Source organism: Haliaeetus leucocephalus, unplaced genomic scaffold (assembly GCF_000737465.1).
Source record: "Haliaeetus leucocephalus isolate CR32 unplaced genomic scaffold, Haliaeetus_leucocephalus-4.0 Scaffold506, whole genome shotgun sequence".
NCBI lineage: Eukaryota > Metazoa > Chordata > Aves > Accipitriformes > Accipitridae > Haliaeetus > Haliaeetus leucocephalus.
Window position 1 is genome coordinate 5,986,844 of NW_010972942.1, and position 19,182 is coordinate 6,006,025.

General features: G+C 34.9%; 1 protein-coding gene across 1 annotated transcript in view; it reads left to right on the top strand.

The window, feature by feature from the left end:
• The window catches only part of TRPA1 (transient receptor potential cation channel, subfamily A, member 1), a 36,787-nt gene extending 18,521 nt beyond the window's left edge, over positions 1-18,266 (top strand). The window contains exons 14-27 of the mRNA XM_010575887.1: positions 967-1,133; positions 2,020-2,113; positions 2,729-2,788; positions 4,190-4,288; positions 5,143-5,213; positions 5,679-5,826; positions 9,213-9,302; positions 9,509-9,678; positions 11,723-11,852; positions 11,981-12,163; positions 13,165-13,233; positions 15,198-15,308; positions 15,833-15,930; positions 17,842-18,266. Coding sequence (XP_010574189.1) covers positions 967-1,133; positions 2,020-2,113; positions 2,729-2,788; positions 4,190-4,288; positions 5,143-5,213; positions 5,679-5,826; positions 9,213-9,302; positions 9,509-9,678; positions 11,723-11,852; positions 11,981-12,163; positions 13,165-13,233; positions 15,198-15,308; positions 15,833-15,930; positions 17,842-18,073 — 1,722 coding nt within the window. The 3' untranslated portion in view covers positions 18,074-18,266. The remainder of the gene's footprint in view (positions 1-966; positions 1,134-2,019; positions 2,114-2,728; positions 2,789-4,189; positions 4,289-5,142; positions 5,214-5,678; positions 5,827-9,212; positions 9,303-9,508; positions 9,679-11,722; positions 11,853-11,980; positions 12,164-13,164; positions 13,234-15,197; positions 15,309-15,832; positions 15,931-17,841) is intronic.
• Positions 18,267-19,182: the final 916 nt, after the last annotated feature.

Genomic DNA, 19,182 nt, shown 5'->3' on the forward strand with positions numbered 1-19,182 from the left:
ACAATGCAAGAGTATTTTAACAATGTAGTATAAACATCGGTAATTTAAATTTAAAGAGCTTATACAGATTTAAAAAAATCCAGTATCAACTGTAGCTCATTAACATATTGTTTGAAATCCATCCGTTCTGCACAGCAATGTCCAATAGATACAGCTGCTGTCTTGCTCTGAAGTTTGGACAAATGCAGTATCTTTTGGGTCAAGACAAAATCCATTTCCTGGATTGGAGACCTCTTGTATGAACCTAACAGTTCTCCATCAGGCAATATAGGGTGGTCATTTTAATGAACTATTCAGTTTCCAACACAGAAGGTGCTGATTTTTCTGAGAACTGGTGTTGAAAACATTTAGAATTATTACATTAGAAACAAATCTTGCCTAGAAATTAATGAGAAGCCAATGCTTAGATCTTAATTTCCCTCAGAAGAATCTGGGTGAGTTGGGAAGTCTTTCAAAATTCAGTTTCAGTGTGACTTGATTCCTACACCACTCATTGCCTTACTTTTATGAAAATACCAATGAAAAAAAAGTTCCTCTTATAAAACTGTGCCTGCAGATTTGTTTGTATGAGCACATCTGGATATAATTGGATGCTTCTTTTCCTGATTATCAAATGCAGGTGTTCTGTATATGTAGATACCATAATTTTTACCTGTTTGTGACTTGCAGTTTGTGAGTTACAAAACTAAAAGATATTAATGAATTGGCTTTCCTTACCTACAGCTGAGTTTCCTCTTCAGATTCAGCGCTACTGTTGCTGTAGAGGTAGCATAAAGAATTTGTCTATAATGTCTATCAGAATCTCTGTGATGATATTCTATTTTTTTATGTTGCTAGTAAAAGTATTCAGGACTTGCAACTGAGAATAGCATGTGGCTTTTCAGTGTGGGAAACAACTGAAATATGTACCTTTTTTTTTTTTAAATGATTCTCATGGATGCATTGCTGTACTACTTTTCTGCACAGAACACAGCTTTGCACCTGGCTGCAAGAGAAGGACATGCAAAAGCAGTAAGGTTACTTCTTGACTATGGTGCGAAAATTCTGTTCAACAAAGCAGTAGCTTCTTTTTTCCATGAAGCGATACACAATAGGAGAAAAGATGTAGTGTCTGCTGTCATTTTGCACAAAAGGTAAGGTACACAGAAAATGCTTTTTGACTTTATTTTCTGTGGTGTTTTGTTTTGTTTTTTAACTGAGATTAAGTTCTGAAAACCTGCAGTTTAATAAGTAAAACTGAGTGCATATTTTACAATTCTAGAGATTATGTTGTGTTCTAGTGAGAGCATATAAAAAAAGGCATAATTGTAATGGACAGTAGATACGTGGAATGTTGTTTTCCATGTTAGATTGAGTATTCAGATTCTGTTAAGAAAAACCACGTAGAAGCCATTAGAAAGAAGTAAACCTTCCCATGTCTTCCCTCTTCTTAATACATAATTTTGGCCTTTCACATAATGCTTCAATACCTACAGAATTTTAAGCAAAATGTAAACAACTGATACCATTCAAGAGATTTAATTTAAAAACATTGTTTTAAATGTTGCAAATATTTAAAATGTGGCAGTTCAGCTGCAGTTTAAAGTATTTTATATTACAATATAGTGAAGCCCCACTTCAGAAATAAAAGTGTTGCACCATTGCCTAATGATCACATCTCTTGGTAAAGAGTTGCAGGAACACTGCCAGTATTTTACTGTATTTATTATTACTCACCTTGATCTTGTAACCCAAGATTCCAGCTTTAGTTCAAGTTTCATATTTTTAGAAGGTCTTAGCATAGTTGAAACATTTCTGTTTAATTGATAACAGAATTAAACATGAATCATTCTTAGAGAAGCATCCAAAATGTTACTCAATTACTCCGCAAACAGCTGATTTTCCAATTAATGGTATGTAAACTTGTTACACATTGTGATTTGCAAGATAATATCTTAAATAAAACAAATAATCTAAAAGTAGTTAATTTAAAAGAGAAGCAACGAATTAATTTTCCATTATCTTAACTCATTTTTGCAGATGGGAAGAAGCTGTTGTGACATTCTCTCACTATTCTAGTGCCAATAAGTGTCCTTTGCTGGAAATGGTTGAGTATCTTCCTGATTCATTTAAAGTAAGTTTTCTGTACATATTAAAGAAATGACCACACAAAAAACCCCTTAGTTATGTTGCATCATTTGCCATTGTTTTTCTAATGCTGTCCTCACTAATAAGTATTATTATAAAATAGAAACAATATAAATTCACAAATTGATTTAATTGTATTTTAGTGATAGTTTCAGTTTGGTCAGTTTAATTTCTTTAGTATTAGAAAAAGTTCTTTGCTTCCTGACGTCAATGGAATCATGAGTATAAAAGTAGTATAAAAAGGAGTATAAAAGTGATGAAAGTCAGAAGAGAATTTGGTTCAAAACCATTTGAGATATTTTCACCTTCTGAGCTAACTGTTAAATGACACTACAGAAATGCTTTTTATTAAAATAGCAAGTGACTTGGTATGTATATATTCATAAGCACTTCACATTTTGTACTTGCAAGTTAACATGTAGCCTTGTAAACTGCATAGTTTCATTACGTCTTCAAAACATACACCATAAAATCTGACTGAATCATCACTTCCATTAGATGTCTGCTGTATTTGAAGGTCATTTTCTTCAGGTACAAATATATTCTTTCTGATTAACATTATTTATATCACCTTAATTCACTTTTCTGTTCATCTGCAAAGCTGGTTTTGGACAACTGCATAATTGAGTCTTCAGAGGAAAAGACAAGTCGAGACTTCTATGTAAGTGGATGACAAAATTTATGAAGACAGTACATTTTACGGTCTTATGATAGAATATGTCACAATATGCCTGGCTATATGTTAGCAGTAGTACATTATTTGGATAATAATTAAGTTGCAAAATCATCAGCTTGGCTTTTAGCTACTAATACTGAACTAAATTGTAATACCTCTTAAATATTTTCTATAGTTGCAATTATAGTTCTATAGTTGGTAAATTGAAATCAGCCAATACTTAAACTTGATTTGTGAATAATTCAGTAGTTATTCACCAATAACTGTATTTGAATCTGTGCTTTTAATATGTATTTGGCAAAAAACTCCTCAGTATTAGGATGACTTTTAAATATCACTTCATCAGATACTAGCAATCTTCAACTCTTAGTCTCTTTTGGTTTTTTTCTCAGCAAAGCCACTGATTTAATTCTCTTTATTGCCTCTGTGACACTGAAATGAGCACGTTTGTGACTTGAAAGTTTGGAAAGTACACAATATGTATACTTTAATATATATGTCAAGTTCCTATGGATAAGATACACTTATAGATGAATATCAGATCTTAACAGAAAACACAGGTGACTGATCTTATTTTATCCTTTGGGCTGTAAACGGCTTTGAAGTTCAGTTTCTGTAATCTTCATGCTTATGCATTTTCACAAGTATAACATTAAACCTGAGCAGTCTATGGACTTTATCTTTGCTGTGTTAATTCTTGCAATTGAGCTGGGTATCAGAGGTTATGGATATTTCAAAATAACAGTAATAGAAGACATAATATCTATTTATGCGTATTAGAAGCATGCCAATCATAAGTAATGCAATTGTCATCAGTAATTTAGAGTCCAACATGTTTCTTTTTCGTAAATTCTTGTCCAAAATCTTAAGCAATAGATTGCTTTCACAATGCTAAGGAGGTATGAATGTTCTACAGTTATGTTATCTTTGAAGCCATATTGAAAACCACCTTATCAATTATTATATTGGATTCTGACTACATCATTAACAGAAAACTTTCAATTTTTCTGCTACTGTACATTTTCTTTATATTGTGTTATCAAAGCCATATAACTTTTAAACACAAGCTTTTCTTCAAAGTCACCATTAAAACAAATTAGTTATGAGAGTGACCTTTTTAGACTGTAATATTTTAAGAAGAAATGTGTGCTTTTTATTTTACAATTCAGAATGGCTGTTTAATCATCTTAAAGTCACAGATGTGTATCTTGATGGCATGCGTTCACTGGCAGAGAAACTAACGATCAATATACATCAGTGTTCTAATCTGATACAATATGTCCTTTTTTTCTCTAAAGGATAACCTTTTTTAAATTAAGCACATTGTCTCAGTCTTAGATTATCAGTTTAATCACATTTAAATGCTGGCGCATGTTTATTATTCAGATTGAATATAACTTCAGATATCTCCAGTGTCCCCTGACACTTAACAAGAAACTAAAGGATGGTGAAGACATTTTCTATGAACCACTTACCACTTTAAATGTAAGTAAATTCTTTATTTTACTGTGACATCATTCCATGCTGTCTTGCTTTAGATAAAATCAAGAGGTTTGAATTTTTCATTATAATATTTCTATTCCAAAGCCCATAACTCTGTATATTTAAAGTATATTGAAATGAAGTATGGGCTAAAGTTCTTATGGTCTAAGTAATAAATAACATTTCTTTTAGTTTTAGATAAAAATTCTTAAGTTTATTTAAACAACTATGAATGTTTCAAGAGAACGTGCTGTATATGCAGGTAATACATCAAAAAAAACCATACTCCAGTCATTGTAGTGACCATGCACTGGAATGTAAGGCTTTGAAAAATCTGACAAAACTGATTTTTTCATATGCTAATTGCAAAACACTTCCTGTGCCTAAAACACATTTTGCTGTTCTTTCATGTTGCCAGTATGTTCTGTCATTCTTTGTCAGAAAATGTTTACAGAACAAACTTTCTGGGTTAGTCGATTACTTTTTGGGCTTCCTGTTGGCAGTTAGACTTGGTATACTGTCAAATAATAAATAAATAAGTATTTTCTTGTTAAATGTAACCAGAAAACTTGGTCAACTCACAGGTGTAGTTGGCAATAGTCTGTACAATTTTTTAAAGCTTGAAATAGACTAGCAGAGCAGCAGGAGAGAAGCTGAATGCCTCAGTAGGCAGAGAACGCATGATAGTAATAGCTTTGGACCGGAGTGCATAAACAAAAGAACTTTGCAATATCTCACAGACATTTTACTTTTGATTAGGCTAATATTCAAGTAAAGAAGGTGGCTTAGCCAGTTTTGTAAGCACTTTACTTAGCTAGGTGAGATAAATTTGATCCTTCTGCTTTCTTGTTCTGTAGGCCATGGTACGCCACAATCGCATGGAGCTACTCAGTCATCCCGTGTGTAAAGAATATTTGCTCATGAAATGGTAGGTGTATTGTAATGTACATAAAATATAATACTGCATGTCAGGGTGAAGGCTATTGTGCCTGAGAGTTGTTTACTAAGGTGTACATATTTGTAGTGTTGACTGAAGCGAATATCTTTTCCATATAACCTCTCACAAGCATATTTAGAATATGCTGATGATTATTGTATAAAATGTAGCTTAGTATTTAGTAATGATTCTTTGATATTTACAGCAAAGACAACCACCATCTTTGTTTCTGCTTTATTGCAAAAATACATAATAGGATTGCCGAGTTGAAAAGGAATATTTCAGAATGGCCAATACACTATTGTCCACATAAAGCTCGATGAACACATTCATCACAAAAGGACATTTTAAGAAATGTTTATTTCCTCATCTTGAAAACATTGTTGGCTGTTACATTTGAATGCATGCTCTTCTAAATTTGTAAAGTGTTGTAACTTTCACGTTCTCACTTTCAAGGATGGCCTATGGGTTTCGAGCACATCTAATGAATTTAGGCATATATTCTCTTGGTCTCATCCCACTGACTCTTCTGGTCACTCACATACAGCCAGGAAGACCTCTGAATGGAACAGAGATCTATGAAGCAAGACCATTAGAATATGAGGTACTGAGTTTCCTTACTAGTTACAATATATTTAGAATTTTTATAGCAAAAAGGTATGATTATTTAAATTTGTAGAATTATTTATGATTTAGCAACTCTAAGGAACAGAATTGAAGTGTGTATTTTTAAACATTCAGCAGCAACTTCTGTAGATAATTTTCAGTTCTTGTTTCTTATTTGTAATCTTTTCTGAAAATTTTACGTCTGGTACATGGTTACTTGTAATTCTTCCCTGAAGTGAATATTTCTTTAGTGTTGAAGAAAAAGAATTAAGGTGTATTTAACTATGAAAAGACAGAAAACAGTGGATTCTTTAGCTTTCTATGTCCTTTTAATTTTCAACCAAAATAACTGGATATTGCACATTTAAAATTTGACATAGAAAGAGTAGCCAATAATAAAGTGCTTTTGGGTATTCAGATACATCTTTCTTTGCCCATAATATATATTACTTTCCCTTGCAGGCCCAGTATTTCTTCATTAGGCTCAAAAACTATGAGGCTAGGACAGAACAATTTTTGCCAGTCTGTATATGGCTACCCCATGTACCACAGTAGTGAAAAATGTAACAACAGAATTCAGTCATATATGGATGGAAAACTCTGTGAAAGATTTTTAAGTATATCGGTTGTTTCCTATAATCCCTGTTTATAAAAGAAAAAAAAACCAGAAAAAGTTGTGTTGTACCAAAATGTGAGTGATATACCCCCATTTTGGAATTACGGCATCTCAGAATGAAAAACTTGATTAGGTAGCAAAGTACATATGCATCATAGTGACTTTTGCATATCTGAGTCTTAGTCACAACTGTGAAAGGTATGGGGCTGGTCCAGTAATTTATTAATAGTGATCTCATTCACGATATGCATTGGATGGAAATGATGCTTTAGTTAGGGCCATAAGACAAAATCAGAAATCAGAAATAGTGTGGCCAACAGGAGCAGGGAGGTGATTGTTCCCCTGTATTCAGTAGTGGTGAGGCCGCACCTCGAGTACTGTGTTCGGTTTTGGGCCCCTCACTACAGGAAAGACATGGAGGTGCTGGAGCGTGTCCAGAGAAGGGCAACAAAGCTGGTGAGGGGCCTGGAGCACAAGTCTTATGAGGAGCGGCTGAGGGAGCTGAGGCTGTTTACCCTGGAGAAGAGGAGGCTGAGGAGAGACCTTATCGCTCTCTACAGCTACCTGAAAGGGGGGTTGTAGTGAGGTGGGTGCTGGTCTCTTCTGTCTCAGGTGCCTGGACATAGGACAAGAGGAAATGGCCTCAAGTTGCGGCAGGGGAGATTTAGGTTGGATATTAGGAAAAATTTCTTTACTGAGAGGGTTGTCAGACATTGGAACAGGCTGCCCAGGGAAGTGGTTGAGTCACCATCCCTGGAGGTACTCAAAAAGCAGATGGACAAGGTACTCCAGAACATGGTTTAGTGGGCATGGTTGATGGTTGGACTCAGTGATCTTGAAGGTCTTTTCCAACCTAAATGATTCTATGATTCTATGTTTCTGTAAGGAAAGCAAGCAAGGATGGAGCCTGCCTCGGGGTAAACCTGTCCTCCATAGATACTTTTGGGTTATTAAGAGACAAAGCTCCAACTTTTTTTCAGAAGCTGGAACTGCAATAATTAGGACATCATAGTGAACTGAAGAAGTTAGACTTGCCAAGTCCACCGCTACAGGAGAATGAGGCTTTAGAAAAGAAAGACATTGGTGTGACTGGTTGATGTCCTTTTTGTAAGTGTTTCCTTCCTGCAGTTAAAACTAAGCAGTATTCTGTCTTTTAAGAAGGCTGTGTATCCCTAAGCTGAACATTGTACTAAACTTCCAGAGAGGGAAATGCAAATTCTGCGGTTTATTGAACCTGTGAGTACAACTCATACATAGTGTTACACTCCTGTGTCCATGTGAAGGGCAGGAAAGTCACAGAGCTCTGTCTCCACAACATCAAGTCATATATTCTGAGAAGAGACACCTGTGTCATTAGCCCTGAAACAGTAACGTACTGGTGTTAATGGGGACAAGATTTTGTTGTGTGGCAAACTTTTTGAATGGTCCATTTCAAATAAGTGATTTTTTCAATAAAATGAAGGATTTTGGCAAGAAAAAAAAAAAGAGGCGAGAAAATATTTTACAGTTCTTTGGGGAGATAAAAGATGTAAAGCTGAAATAGAAACTCAGAAAGCATATGCTAGTAGAAATATGAAATAAAATGAAATCAAGGGATATAAAAGGTTCATGAGGATATCCTGATACATGAAAACATCTGGAGAATCACATACCCAGCCTAGCCCAGTACATGCGGGATTCTCAAAGATTCAGAAGCCAGAAGAACTTGCAGAACTGGAAGAATTCATGCTCCACTAACTCACTGATTTTCCTGGTGGAAGACAGGAGAATGACAGGAGCTGCATACAGCAGACAGAGGAATAACTCAGACTGACCCAGGTCCTTGAATCATCAGAGACTGGGTGGAAGAAGCACAGTTGGAAGAGGGAGTCCTGTCCTTCAGTGAGCAGTGATGCCAGCTGGTGGAGAGGCAGTGCACTGAACAGGAGCCATGAAGGTGCTGCCTGAGAGACTAGAGTAACAGCAGTGTATATGAAATGTCATGCACTGGAGGAAATGGTGTCCTAATGACCCAAGTAATGGGAATGGAGTGGGGAAAGCCAGCTCTTCAGGGAGAACAGTGTTACAGAACATGGTGCTATACTCTTAACGCAGGTTGGAAAGGGACATCGCAATGGGGCAGATGCTGATGTGTATTGCAGCACCACTGAAAAGCAAGTGCCATGGATTAGTGGTCTCGCTATGAGTTAACGAACCCCTCAGATGGGGAATTAGCTCTATGAGTTATTTATTAAAGATGAAATTCACTATTGTTATCTATGCCAATAGAAGGCTTTTCACAACAAAGTTGTCTTTCCCTATACTGGTTGTAAAGGGAGACATCAAAAGCAGCAGCCACATAATAAGGGTGCCAGGACTTCCAATTTGTCCAAAGACTTCTATTGCTGTTCTGGATACTACACTATGGTAGTGAAGTTATGGACAACAGAATTTGTCTTTATGTTCATCCAGTGGCAAAACATACTGAAAATGCATAGATACTGCAATTTCAGTTCCCAAACTTGAACAGTAGTAGTAAGGAAGCTGCACAGCAACTATTTATCATGGGAATGCTCAAACTTTCGTACTTGAATTACTTAAACACAATATACATGACATGGATTTCATAATAAATACTAGTAGAACAGAATTTAGATAGCAATAAGTTTATATGAAGCAAGCTAACAGTTTCTTAACTTGGCAATGTAAAGTATATGTAGTAGGTAGAGCTGAAATAAATGTTCATTTAAAAATTTCTAATTTGCTTTGTGCTCTGATTTTTGTTTCAGAACTCATACTTCACAAGGGTGTGTATGTGTTTAGTTTTAATAATGAGTTTACTGGGAATCTGCAAAGAAATATTTCAGCTGATTCAGCAGGTAAATACATAAATAACATTAATCAGACAGTGTGCTTGCATAGCAGTTTGAGTGATATTTAAATAAATCTGATTTTTCCCTAATTAAAAGGGAAATACCAATTTATACATGATTAAAAGTGAGAAGACTATTTAAATAGTGTATTGAATTCAGTGCTTTAATGATGCATGACTTGTAAATATGTATCTGTCTCTCTTAAATCCTAGAAATTGAAATATTTGTTGGATTACTCAAATCTACTGGACTGGACAATTTATACTACAAGCATAATTTTTGTGTCTTCTTTGTTTATTAATACACCAGCTCATTTGCAGTGGGAATGTGGAGCAGTTGCTGTATACTTGTCTTGGATGAACTTCTTGCTTTACCTTCAACGGTAGAAGTTATTACATGCTTTACGATAAAATACTTTTAATATTTTCAGATATTTTACATATCCTAAAGCGTGCCTGTTCAAGTATGATAGCCCTATTTCTTATCTTTATTTTTTCAAGCTATACAAGTTTCCAGATTAGGACCATAAAAATTTTTTAACCTAATGAACTGTAAAGTAGTTTTTAGTGTTTTTCATGTAGGGAATCACAGCATGTGTTATGGCAACTAAAGAAGTAACAAGATTTATTTTAATGTTAAGCAAGCAAAGCCACCATGTATGTCTTTTTAAAAATGTGTTTCATTATACTATATAGACTTTCACTTAAAAAAAACCCCCTTCGAATCACAAGAGGCAAAAGGAAGTCTGTTTTTTACCTGGGAGAAGGTAAATTCTTTTATCATTTTACAGGTTAAATGGCACACCCCACTTTTCTAAACCATAGTGTCCTGTAAAAGAATTACTATGGATGAAGTTATTTCTTTAGTTGACATTAGGTCTATTTATTGCCATTAATGATCTTAATGCTGTCACTGGTACAATAGTATCCGAGAGTCATGGACTGCAGGAGAGCTGGGTGGACGGAAAAATAGTGTGGGTGTAGTGCTTAAGATTAATAAATTCAACATGTTTGTGCCTGAACAAGACTGCCTTGCACAAAGATGAGGTGTGGCTGATCAGCAAAAAAGTGGTGATCTGGAGCTGTTCAGAAAATAAGGATGACAGTATGTGGTAACACTGCATATATGCTCTTCTGATTCTTATTGTATATATTCACTAATCACTCCCATAAGGTTTGGCAGACAGGAAAACACAGCATTTGCTGATTAATTTGAGGATCATTTTACTGTGGTTGAGATGTTTAAGGACAAGGTTTGTAAACAGAGTTAATGTCATAAAGAGAGAGCATCTTTATGGTCCTGCCTCTGCTCGCAAACTTTGTCCTACCTATGTCTGACCTTAGATGACTAATGAATGGGTACATCCTCTCTCCTCTGCTTTGTGCTGTGGGCAAAATGAGGGTTGAACCTAAACAGTAAAAAGTAAATTCATGATTGCTCAACCTTCCTTCTTCTGCTAGATGAAATGCTTCCCTGGCCTGAATATTTCTCATTTGTATAGCAGTAGAACTCTACACATCGTTTTTCTAACTCATTCAGCTGTCTCTTCTCAAAGCAACCTGTAGCTCCATTCAATGGAGTTTTGCCTAATAAAAGCCTAATAAATAGGAGATCAGGTTTGCTTTGCTTCCAGGTTGATCTTTTCAGCCTTGCACATAATTTTCAGGGGGAAAATCCTGTGGAGGGATTTTTTCAGTTGCTACTGTTATAGCATAAAACAGTCATCTGATCTCCGAATCTGGCAGAGGGCATAAATTCCCAAGTTCACGTTTGGGGGAAAAAGTAGTTTAATCTGCTTTGTAACAACTCATGTTCTGAGATCTAGTTTTTGTGTAAGCCAAGAATGGGAGAGGCTTGCCAGATGACAGACTGTTGTTGGAAGCACAGGTGTCTTAAAATTATGCTACTCCCCTTCTCTTCCTGAGCAATGTGTTTCTTTTTGTTTGCTTGTTTTCCATACTTTGTAGTGTCATAAAAAGCAAAATCTTTTTAAATCAGGCATGTCGCTGCTAGATGGATCATGGTGCCCATTGTCCTTTGTTCTGGTTGCTAATTTGCTTCGAAAAGCAGAAAAAAAATGGATGATTTCCTAATGTTATTATTCCGAGTACAACAGTTGTACAATATTGTACTGTCTGTGGCTATGGAGAGAGTAAAAGTTGTCCGTGAAAAATAGTATCTTGCAGAAGTACTGCTCTGGTGCATTAAAATATACAATTATGTAGTTTAGGCTTGCTGTAAATAAGACTGCTGGCATTCTTTTGGATGTGAAAGTACAATATATTTATACCATCTCAGAATGTCTCAGAGAGGCAAAATGTCTCTTTTCACACATGAAAAACAAGCTTACTTATTGCCTTAGATATATAAGTGTAAGGAACTCTAACTTCAGTATTTAATTTTGCATGTCTTTCCTTATTGCCTAGATTTGAAAACTATGGCATCTATGTTGTGATGTTCTGGGAAATTTTGAGGACTTTGATTCGGATTGCTGTCGTTTTCTTTTTCCTGATATTGGCCTTTGGACTTAGTTTCTTTGTCCTTTTGGGTTCACAGGTTAGTCAAATGGCATAGTTAATTTTTTATCATTATAAATACTATTTTTGACTAAAGAAAATCAAGAGGTTATTTACAAATTTCATTGGTTTGGATTTTTTCTTGATTGGTATTTCTTCTTTTTGCAGCAAACGTATAGCACACCTCTGCTTTCTGTAATGAAGACATTTGCAATGATGCTGGGAGACATTAATTACCATGATGCATTCCTTGATCCATTACTAAGCAGTGAATTGCCATATCCATTCCTGAGTTACACAGTTCTCATAATATTTACCTTGCTTATTCCAATCCTTCTTATGAACTTGCTAGTAAGTAAACTGCTTATTAATGTACAAAAGTGGATAAGCACAGGTGTATAGAGAATTTTTGGCATATAGAATTTCTTTAGTGCTGATTCATGGCATTCGTTCATTATTTAAAAAATTGATATTTTTCAATAAAATATTAAAAAGTTGCCTTTCCCTGGACTCATTTTCCCTCCAGTTTACTGTTCTGAGTATTTTCCCACAGTTAACTCTTACAGGGTTATCTTGTATATCTTTAGGTAGTAACTGTGATGGAATTTGAATTGGAGCTGCAATGTATCATTATGAGGTCTTGTTAAAAACAATTGGGGAACAGTGATTTTAAGAAGTACTTTGATAAATGTGTGCCTCCTAGAGTAGACATAGTCTTAGTTGTTCAACCCCTTTCTGTATCATAACCCAGCACTAACAGTATTTTTTTAAAAAAAAACCAAAACCCAGATCTTCATTGCACAAAAAACAACAGTTAGCAGTAGTGTTAAAACTAACTAATGAGCCTGACCTGAACAAAAAGAATCAGAAAACCTGGTAATGGTGAGAAAGGGAGAAAATATTTAATACGTCTACAGCCATGTTCCGTTGAACATCAATTTTATTTTTTTTTTTTAGGATATCAGGTTTTTATATGAGCTGCGCAATAAAAATCAAACAATTCAGGTTTTTAAGTTGTTTATTGCTGCCATGATCCTAGTCAATCAAGAGATCAACAAGTTTTTTAACATAACAGCAGTAATGAAGAATCAAAAAGAAGGGGTGTTATTCTTGACAAATCTTTGAAGTAGCTCTTTAATGCCTTACTGGTAGACAGATAGATGGCATTAAAAAAGCTTACTACATTTCTTGATATGGATTTTCCAAATAAGCGCAAAAAGGGTATATTTCCAAATTCAAGTGAAACAAATTTAACTTTTGAGTCAAGTCATTTTTTATTTAAATATGAATAAGATATACAGTTGAAGTCACAGACTCTGAAAAAATAGTGAAATCTTTCTTGGTGTTTTTAGATTGGTTTGGCTGTTGGGGACATAGCTGAAGTACAAAAATATGCTGCACTCAAAAGGATTGCAATGCAGGTAAGTAGCATACCATAGAAGCGCCAACTATAGGAAGTAGGCATCATTGTTAGAATACCATTGAAATAATTAGCTGATTTATCATCAACATCCCTATCTAACATCTTAGCATCTCTGTAAAGCAACTTGGTGAACATGGGCATCCTATTCTGAATCTCATTTTCAGTCGTGTGAGTCATTGTCAAGGAAATGTATAGGCAAATGCATTTTTAAGGATCTTTTGAACAGTCAGTTTGATGACTTCTGAGTTATTCCAGCAACAGAATCTCAAAATGAGTAAACACAATGTTTGAAATCAGAGAGTTGCCTTTTAAGGAGAGAATTGATGCAGTGGAAAGAAGGTTAAGGTACACAGAAATCAAAAGGACACTAAATTCATTGCAGTATACTGAAGGCTCACACTGGTCTGTGTACTGAGGAGATACCATGCAATGCCAGGTATGACTAAGGAACTTAACATGACATTTCTAAATGTTTTTAGTTACCTTAAGATATATAAAGACACCTAACAGAATTTCTGTTGAAGTCAGAAGAGTTTAGTAACCTATATGCTTTTGAAAACTATGTGCATCTTAGATATTTTCCAAGTAGCTTTTGCAAATGTAGTTCTTGCATCTTACATACTGGGGCTAGGGCAACAGCACAACTTCATAAAATTTTCATTTTAAGAAATGATAAATTTGGCACACAGTTTTTCACAAGCTATTTTTCTAGTATATCAAGCTTGACTTTCACAAGTAGAAATACCCACAGTATACACCTGTCAAATAAAGAATAAAGATTACTTCTCACTAACGTGTTCTTAGAAACTGTCTGTCCTCATGTTTCCTTGAAGTTCTGCTCAAAGTCTGTATTGTGAGAGGAGCAGACCATTCATAAAATTGATGCAGGGATTGGCTTTGCCTAAGTTCCCTGCTGGCTTTGCATTTTCTAAAAAGTTTCAGAGCCTACCTACTGGCTGAGCATAAAGAAAAGAGATATGCACAGACAGAATACCCAAGAACAATAACAGCTCAGAAATAACTTCTGGTAGTCACGTAACTTTAAAGTGTGTGCTGTACTTTTTAGTTCAGGCATATTCGAAGAATTCTCTTTTAGAATAACATCTCCTCCCAAGAGATACTTCTGTTGCTAGAGATACAAATGACTAAAGCAGAGGTATAAGGGCAGTTCTTGTAGCAGTTAATGCTTTTCACCTGTTCAGGTATTTCTTTGCCAATGGAACGCTCGGGAAGGATGTTGTCTTGCAACTTCAGACAGTACTACAAAATCTTTATTAAGCATGTAACCTTGTGTATGTTTGTCAGGATTATGGTTGTCCACAATAAGCTTATACTGTGCATCCTGTTCTTTTAGATATATATGCTCCGTATTTCTGTAGCAATTTGAGAACGACTGGAAAGGTAGCATCACCTGAAAAGGCACTCATGTAACATACTTGTTTCTACCCAAGGGAAAAATCCTTTTCTCACAGGCATTCCACTGTCATCTTAATCTATACTGACTCTGTCATAATCTAGTAAAAGGATATAGCACAATTAAAGAGAGAAGGATCACTCTCTTTCCCATTATTATTATTTGGTCTTAAAACCCATGGCTATGATAGGTATTCTGTCTTTTGAACATTTCTGCCCTGTAATTCTATACTGCAACCCACGGTGTACTAAGGAGCTCTTGAAGCCATTACACAAGAGCTAACTCAGTTTTGGAACCATTTTAGTTTTAAGAGTGTACATCTATGTGGAATAATTAATTCTGCTGAGATACTCAATACTGCTATAACTGGCTGGTTTTAGTGTCTGGGTTGGACTGTTCAAATATTACACCATTGTTTGCAGCATAGCTATCCTCTGAGACTTGGCATCTAGTAATAGTGATTTGAATATAATAACATGATGGTTATTTTCACATGATGATGTGTCTTAAGAGAATATGTCTTATTCTAAATACAAAACTATGTTTAGGTTAATCTTCACACCAACTTAGAGAAGAAGCTACCATTTTGGTTCTTAAGTCGGGTGGACCAGGAATCAATCACTGTATATCCCAACAGGCCAAGATACTGTGGATTTATGGTAAGATGGTGAATCTTAGACTAAAGAATTCTTACTAAAATGTGATATGATGGGCTTACTTTGTACACAGATTGCTAGGAACGTTGCATTAATAAGACTTAATCATTAACTGACATCAGTGGAATTGTGATTAGACCTTGACTATCTTCAGTGAAAATGATAAATCAGTTTAAGTGCAGCCTAACTTATTCAGATATAATTAGTGTCTGAATTCTCAGTGATCTGTGACTTTATTAAGCGAGACAAGCTACAAAAGTTATTCAGGCAGAAAATAGAATTACTCCCTTTTGGCATTTCTTCTTTTATTTGTTTACTTTTCATTTAAGCTGTTGTTGGTAGACTGAATTTTCTGATTAAACAAATTTTGCAAAACAAATGTTTAATGTACAAGAAATAACTTCATAACAGAAACTGTTTTCAACTTTAACACTTTGTGGAGACTGTTACTGCTCACTTATTTGGGAATTTTAATCTATTGTCAGACTACAATACCTGATTTCAGTTCTGTTCCATGTTTTGTTTAGAGCGTGTTCCAGTACTGCTTTGGGTGTGAAGACTCTACCACAGATGCACAGAGCACTGATACAACATTAGAACTGGAAGTTCTGAAGCAGAAATACAGGTATTTGTTCTGTTATTTTACTGCTGTAAAAATAAGTAGAATCAATATTACAAATATACTCCTGTTTAAAAAAGTGTTCTAAAGCCCCATACTGTACCAGAACAGTAAAATTTAGTGTATCTAGTGTCCTTAAGTAAGCTCCCTCACTATGGTAACTTAGTATTTTATATTCTGTAATGTATTACCTTCAAAATACTTGTGTGGTAGAGAAATATTTTTATCCCATGGCAGAGAAAGAGGACAGGCTTCTTTGCTCATTAATGTAAACTGAAGTAATGGGGAAAATGCATTTGCATTTCAGAATTAGAGGTTTGTGTATGGAGGTTTTCAAGGGTTATTTTAAACTCACAATTAATGTAATTCCAATTGGTTTGCAGATATACACAATCTGTAACTGACTTTCCACTGGTCCGATGGTAAATCTGCTTCAGATTGTTTCCCCAAAAATAGACTGGTGTCCTGGTTCTCCTTTGAACAAATAATCTGTTTCCCAAAGCTTTGGAAGGAATTCTCTGTACTTGCTTTTCTTACTCATGTTACCAATATATCTGTAAGAATGGTATCAGAAAAGCCTTCTGTGAATATATAGCTAGGAAAATCTATTCTTTCTCACTCTGTCTCACTCTCCCCTGCTCTTTTTTTCCTCTTTTTTTTTCTTCTTTTTACTCCTTTTTTTTTTTAATCTACTAAATTTTTGTCTCCCTGCACAGATTCTGATTGAGTATTTTTTTGCATGAAGGACTCAGCAAGAGTTGAAGGGGTGAGAATACACCCTACAGATGTAGGCAAACCATGGAATTTAACAAGTATTTCTTCAAATCCATATTACATCAGTATGTTAGGAACCAGCATAGAACACGCTCTTTTTATTTTTTCCCACAGAGAGGGAAGAAAATCATTTTATAAAATCATGAAATTATTTTTAATACAATAACTTGTGGCCATTTCACTATGGAACGTTATATTTACTGCTCTGAAAATATTGGCTGAAAACTTTTACTATGTTGCCAGTATCTTTTTATTGTCAGAGTTCAAAACAGAGTTCAATTCCTACTGTCAGTGCTGAGTGTAAATGGTTTTGGTTTTTGATTTGGGGTGGGATTTTTTTTTGCTTTATATTAATGTTAGCTGATTGCTGCACTATTTTAATTCTTGTGGTTCTCACACTTCGTAAAACATATTTACTTTATTGTAAAAAAAGAAAAAGGCAACTACATCTAAAGAAGCCCCAAACTGTTCTTCACAGAGAACCTTTTCAGTCACAATGTATATTTCATGCTGTAATTTTGTGAGTCTAGACATTCTGAAAAGTAGATTTTCAAAAAGCCTGTTTGGTGGTTTTGTGAAGACAGTTTCTAGACACATTTCCCATTTCTTTCATTTTTTCTTTAAAGATAACAGATACTGTGTTCTGTATGCATGATGCTAACTGATGTTAACTCTTTATTTGTATCAATTGCACTTTGGATAGCACTTTAAAAGAGACCAGTAAGTGCCTTATCAGTATCTCTCATATGCTGTTAAAGTAGTTGTGAAGTTCACTGTTTGAGGATGCTTAATTGCCATTGCAAATTTGACCCTCTTTTCTTACCAGACTACTTCAGTCAATAGGAAAAACTTTTGATAGAACTGTTCAGAATTTTATTTTGAGAGTGAAGTTGCTATTACCTTAAGTATATAGTAAGTTACTTTTCTCAAGAACCAGGACTTTGTCCTTTAATCCAATTTCCTGAAACCTGGAGAAGCTTGAAAAATTAAATGTACTCCAGGTAATATTCTTTGTTAGCAGAAGGGTGAAGTTGAGGACTGTCAGGTCTTTTGCATCTGTAATTTTGATGACTAAAACGTCCTTTGAAACCAAACGACAAAGCCTGTTGTATGCATAGTTTTCTTTTTTTTTTTTTTTTTTAGGCTCAAAGATATATCAACACTGTTGGAAAAGCAACATGACCTCATTAAATTGATTATCCAAAAAATGGAGATAGTGTCAGAGGCTGAGGATGAAGACAGCAATGATTTATTTCAGCACAAGTTTAGGAAAAGGCAGTTAGAGCACAAAAATAGTAAATGGGATACAGTGTTAAAAGCTGTTAAAACAAACGTGCCTAACCCAAGCACAGAAAAGAATAATAGCTTCTTCTAGACATGGCTATGATATCATGTTGTATTATCATTTTATTTTACTTTAGGGTCACTTCTCTTATTGTCTGTGCATAATGTTAATGTGATACATCATGTATTCAAGTATAAAAAAAGGCCAGATCTGAAAAGGGGATGCAGGTGCACAAAACAGTATTTAAGGAGACTGAAGATGTCTACATCCAAAACTGTGATCCTAGAAGTGGCTGGCTAATCAGGAAAGTGCCTAACTCACCAGATGCCAACCTTGCTGTCCTGACAGTTCACAAGGCTTCTGCCTAGATCTGTTCCCGGATTTGGCCCTCATACTCTTAGGTCTGTACTTAATTACATTATTTTCTGTTACGAATACTTTCAGAATTTCTGAATTTTTAGGAATTCAAACTCTAATCATTTAGTGTTCAGATGTTTTGAGAGAGCCAATGGGCTTTATGTAGCTTAAAGAAAAAGTAAGAAACTAACCTGACAGATTGCGTTGGAATTTTTGCTGAGTAAGGACTGCAGGATCAGGCCTGAAAGGTAAGAAATAAAAAGATCACAGAAATGTAAGGTAGGAGAAGGACTGTTTTCTTTTGTAGATAACAGTATGCAATTCTCAGAGGGATCATTTGTACTAGAATGCATGTAGCAACGATAGAATGACATGTTAAATATTAAGTCATTTACAACTTGCTGTCCTTAGACTGCTAATGTGATTTTGGCCTTCCTGATAACCTAAAACTGACCTTGCTACTTTAATCTGCACTTTGGTTTTATTATTTATTTACTGGATATTCAGTGCATTATGTAATATACAGTTATATATCAAATGTGGAAAAAAACATGAATTAAGCTGTGTTTAAGTACCTGAGTATATTTGTTTCAAAAACAGTGCTAATAAAATAATTATGACTATATGTGGTTGTAACGCTCTCTGGTCTGCTTTTGAATTCAGACATTTTCTTTAAGAGCTTAATATACATTAATTCTTCATGTAAAGAACAATTTTGAATCCTGTTTATTTAAAAGGTAGCCACCAGAACGTAATTCACACTGTACAGAACTTGTCCAATCTTCAGAAAACACAGGAAGATGCACTGTAAATTAGTGAGACTTCTGCCTTAAAATTGCCAT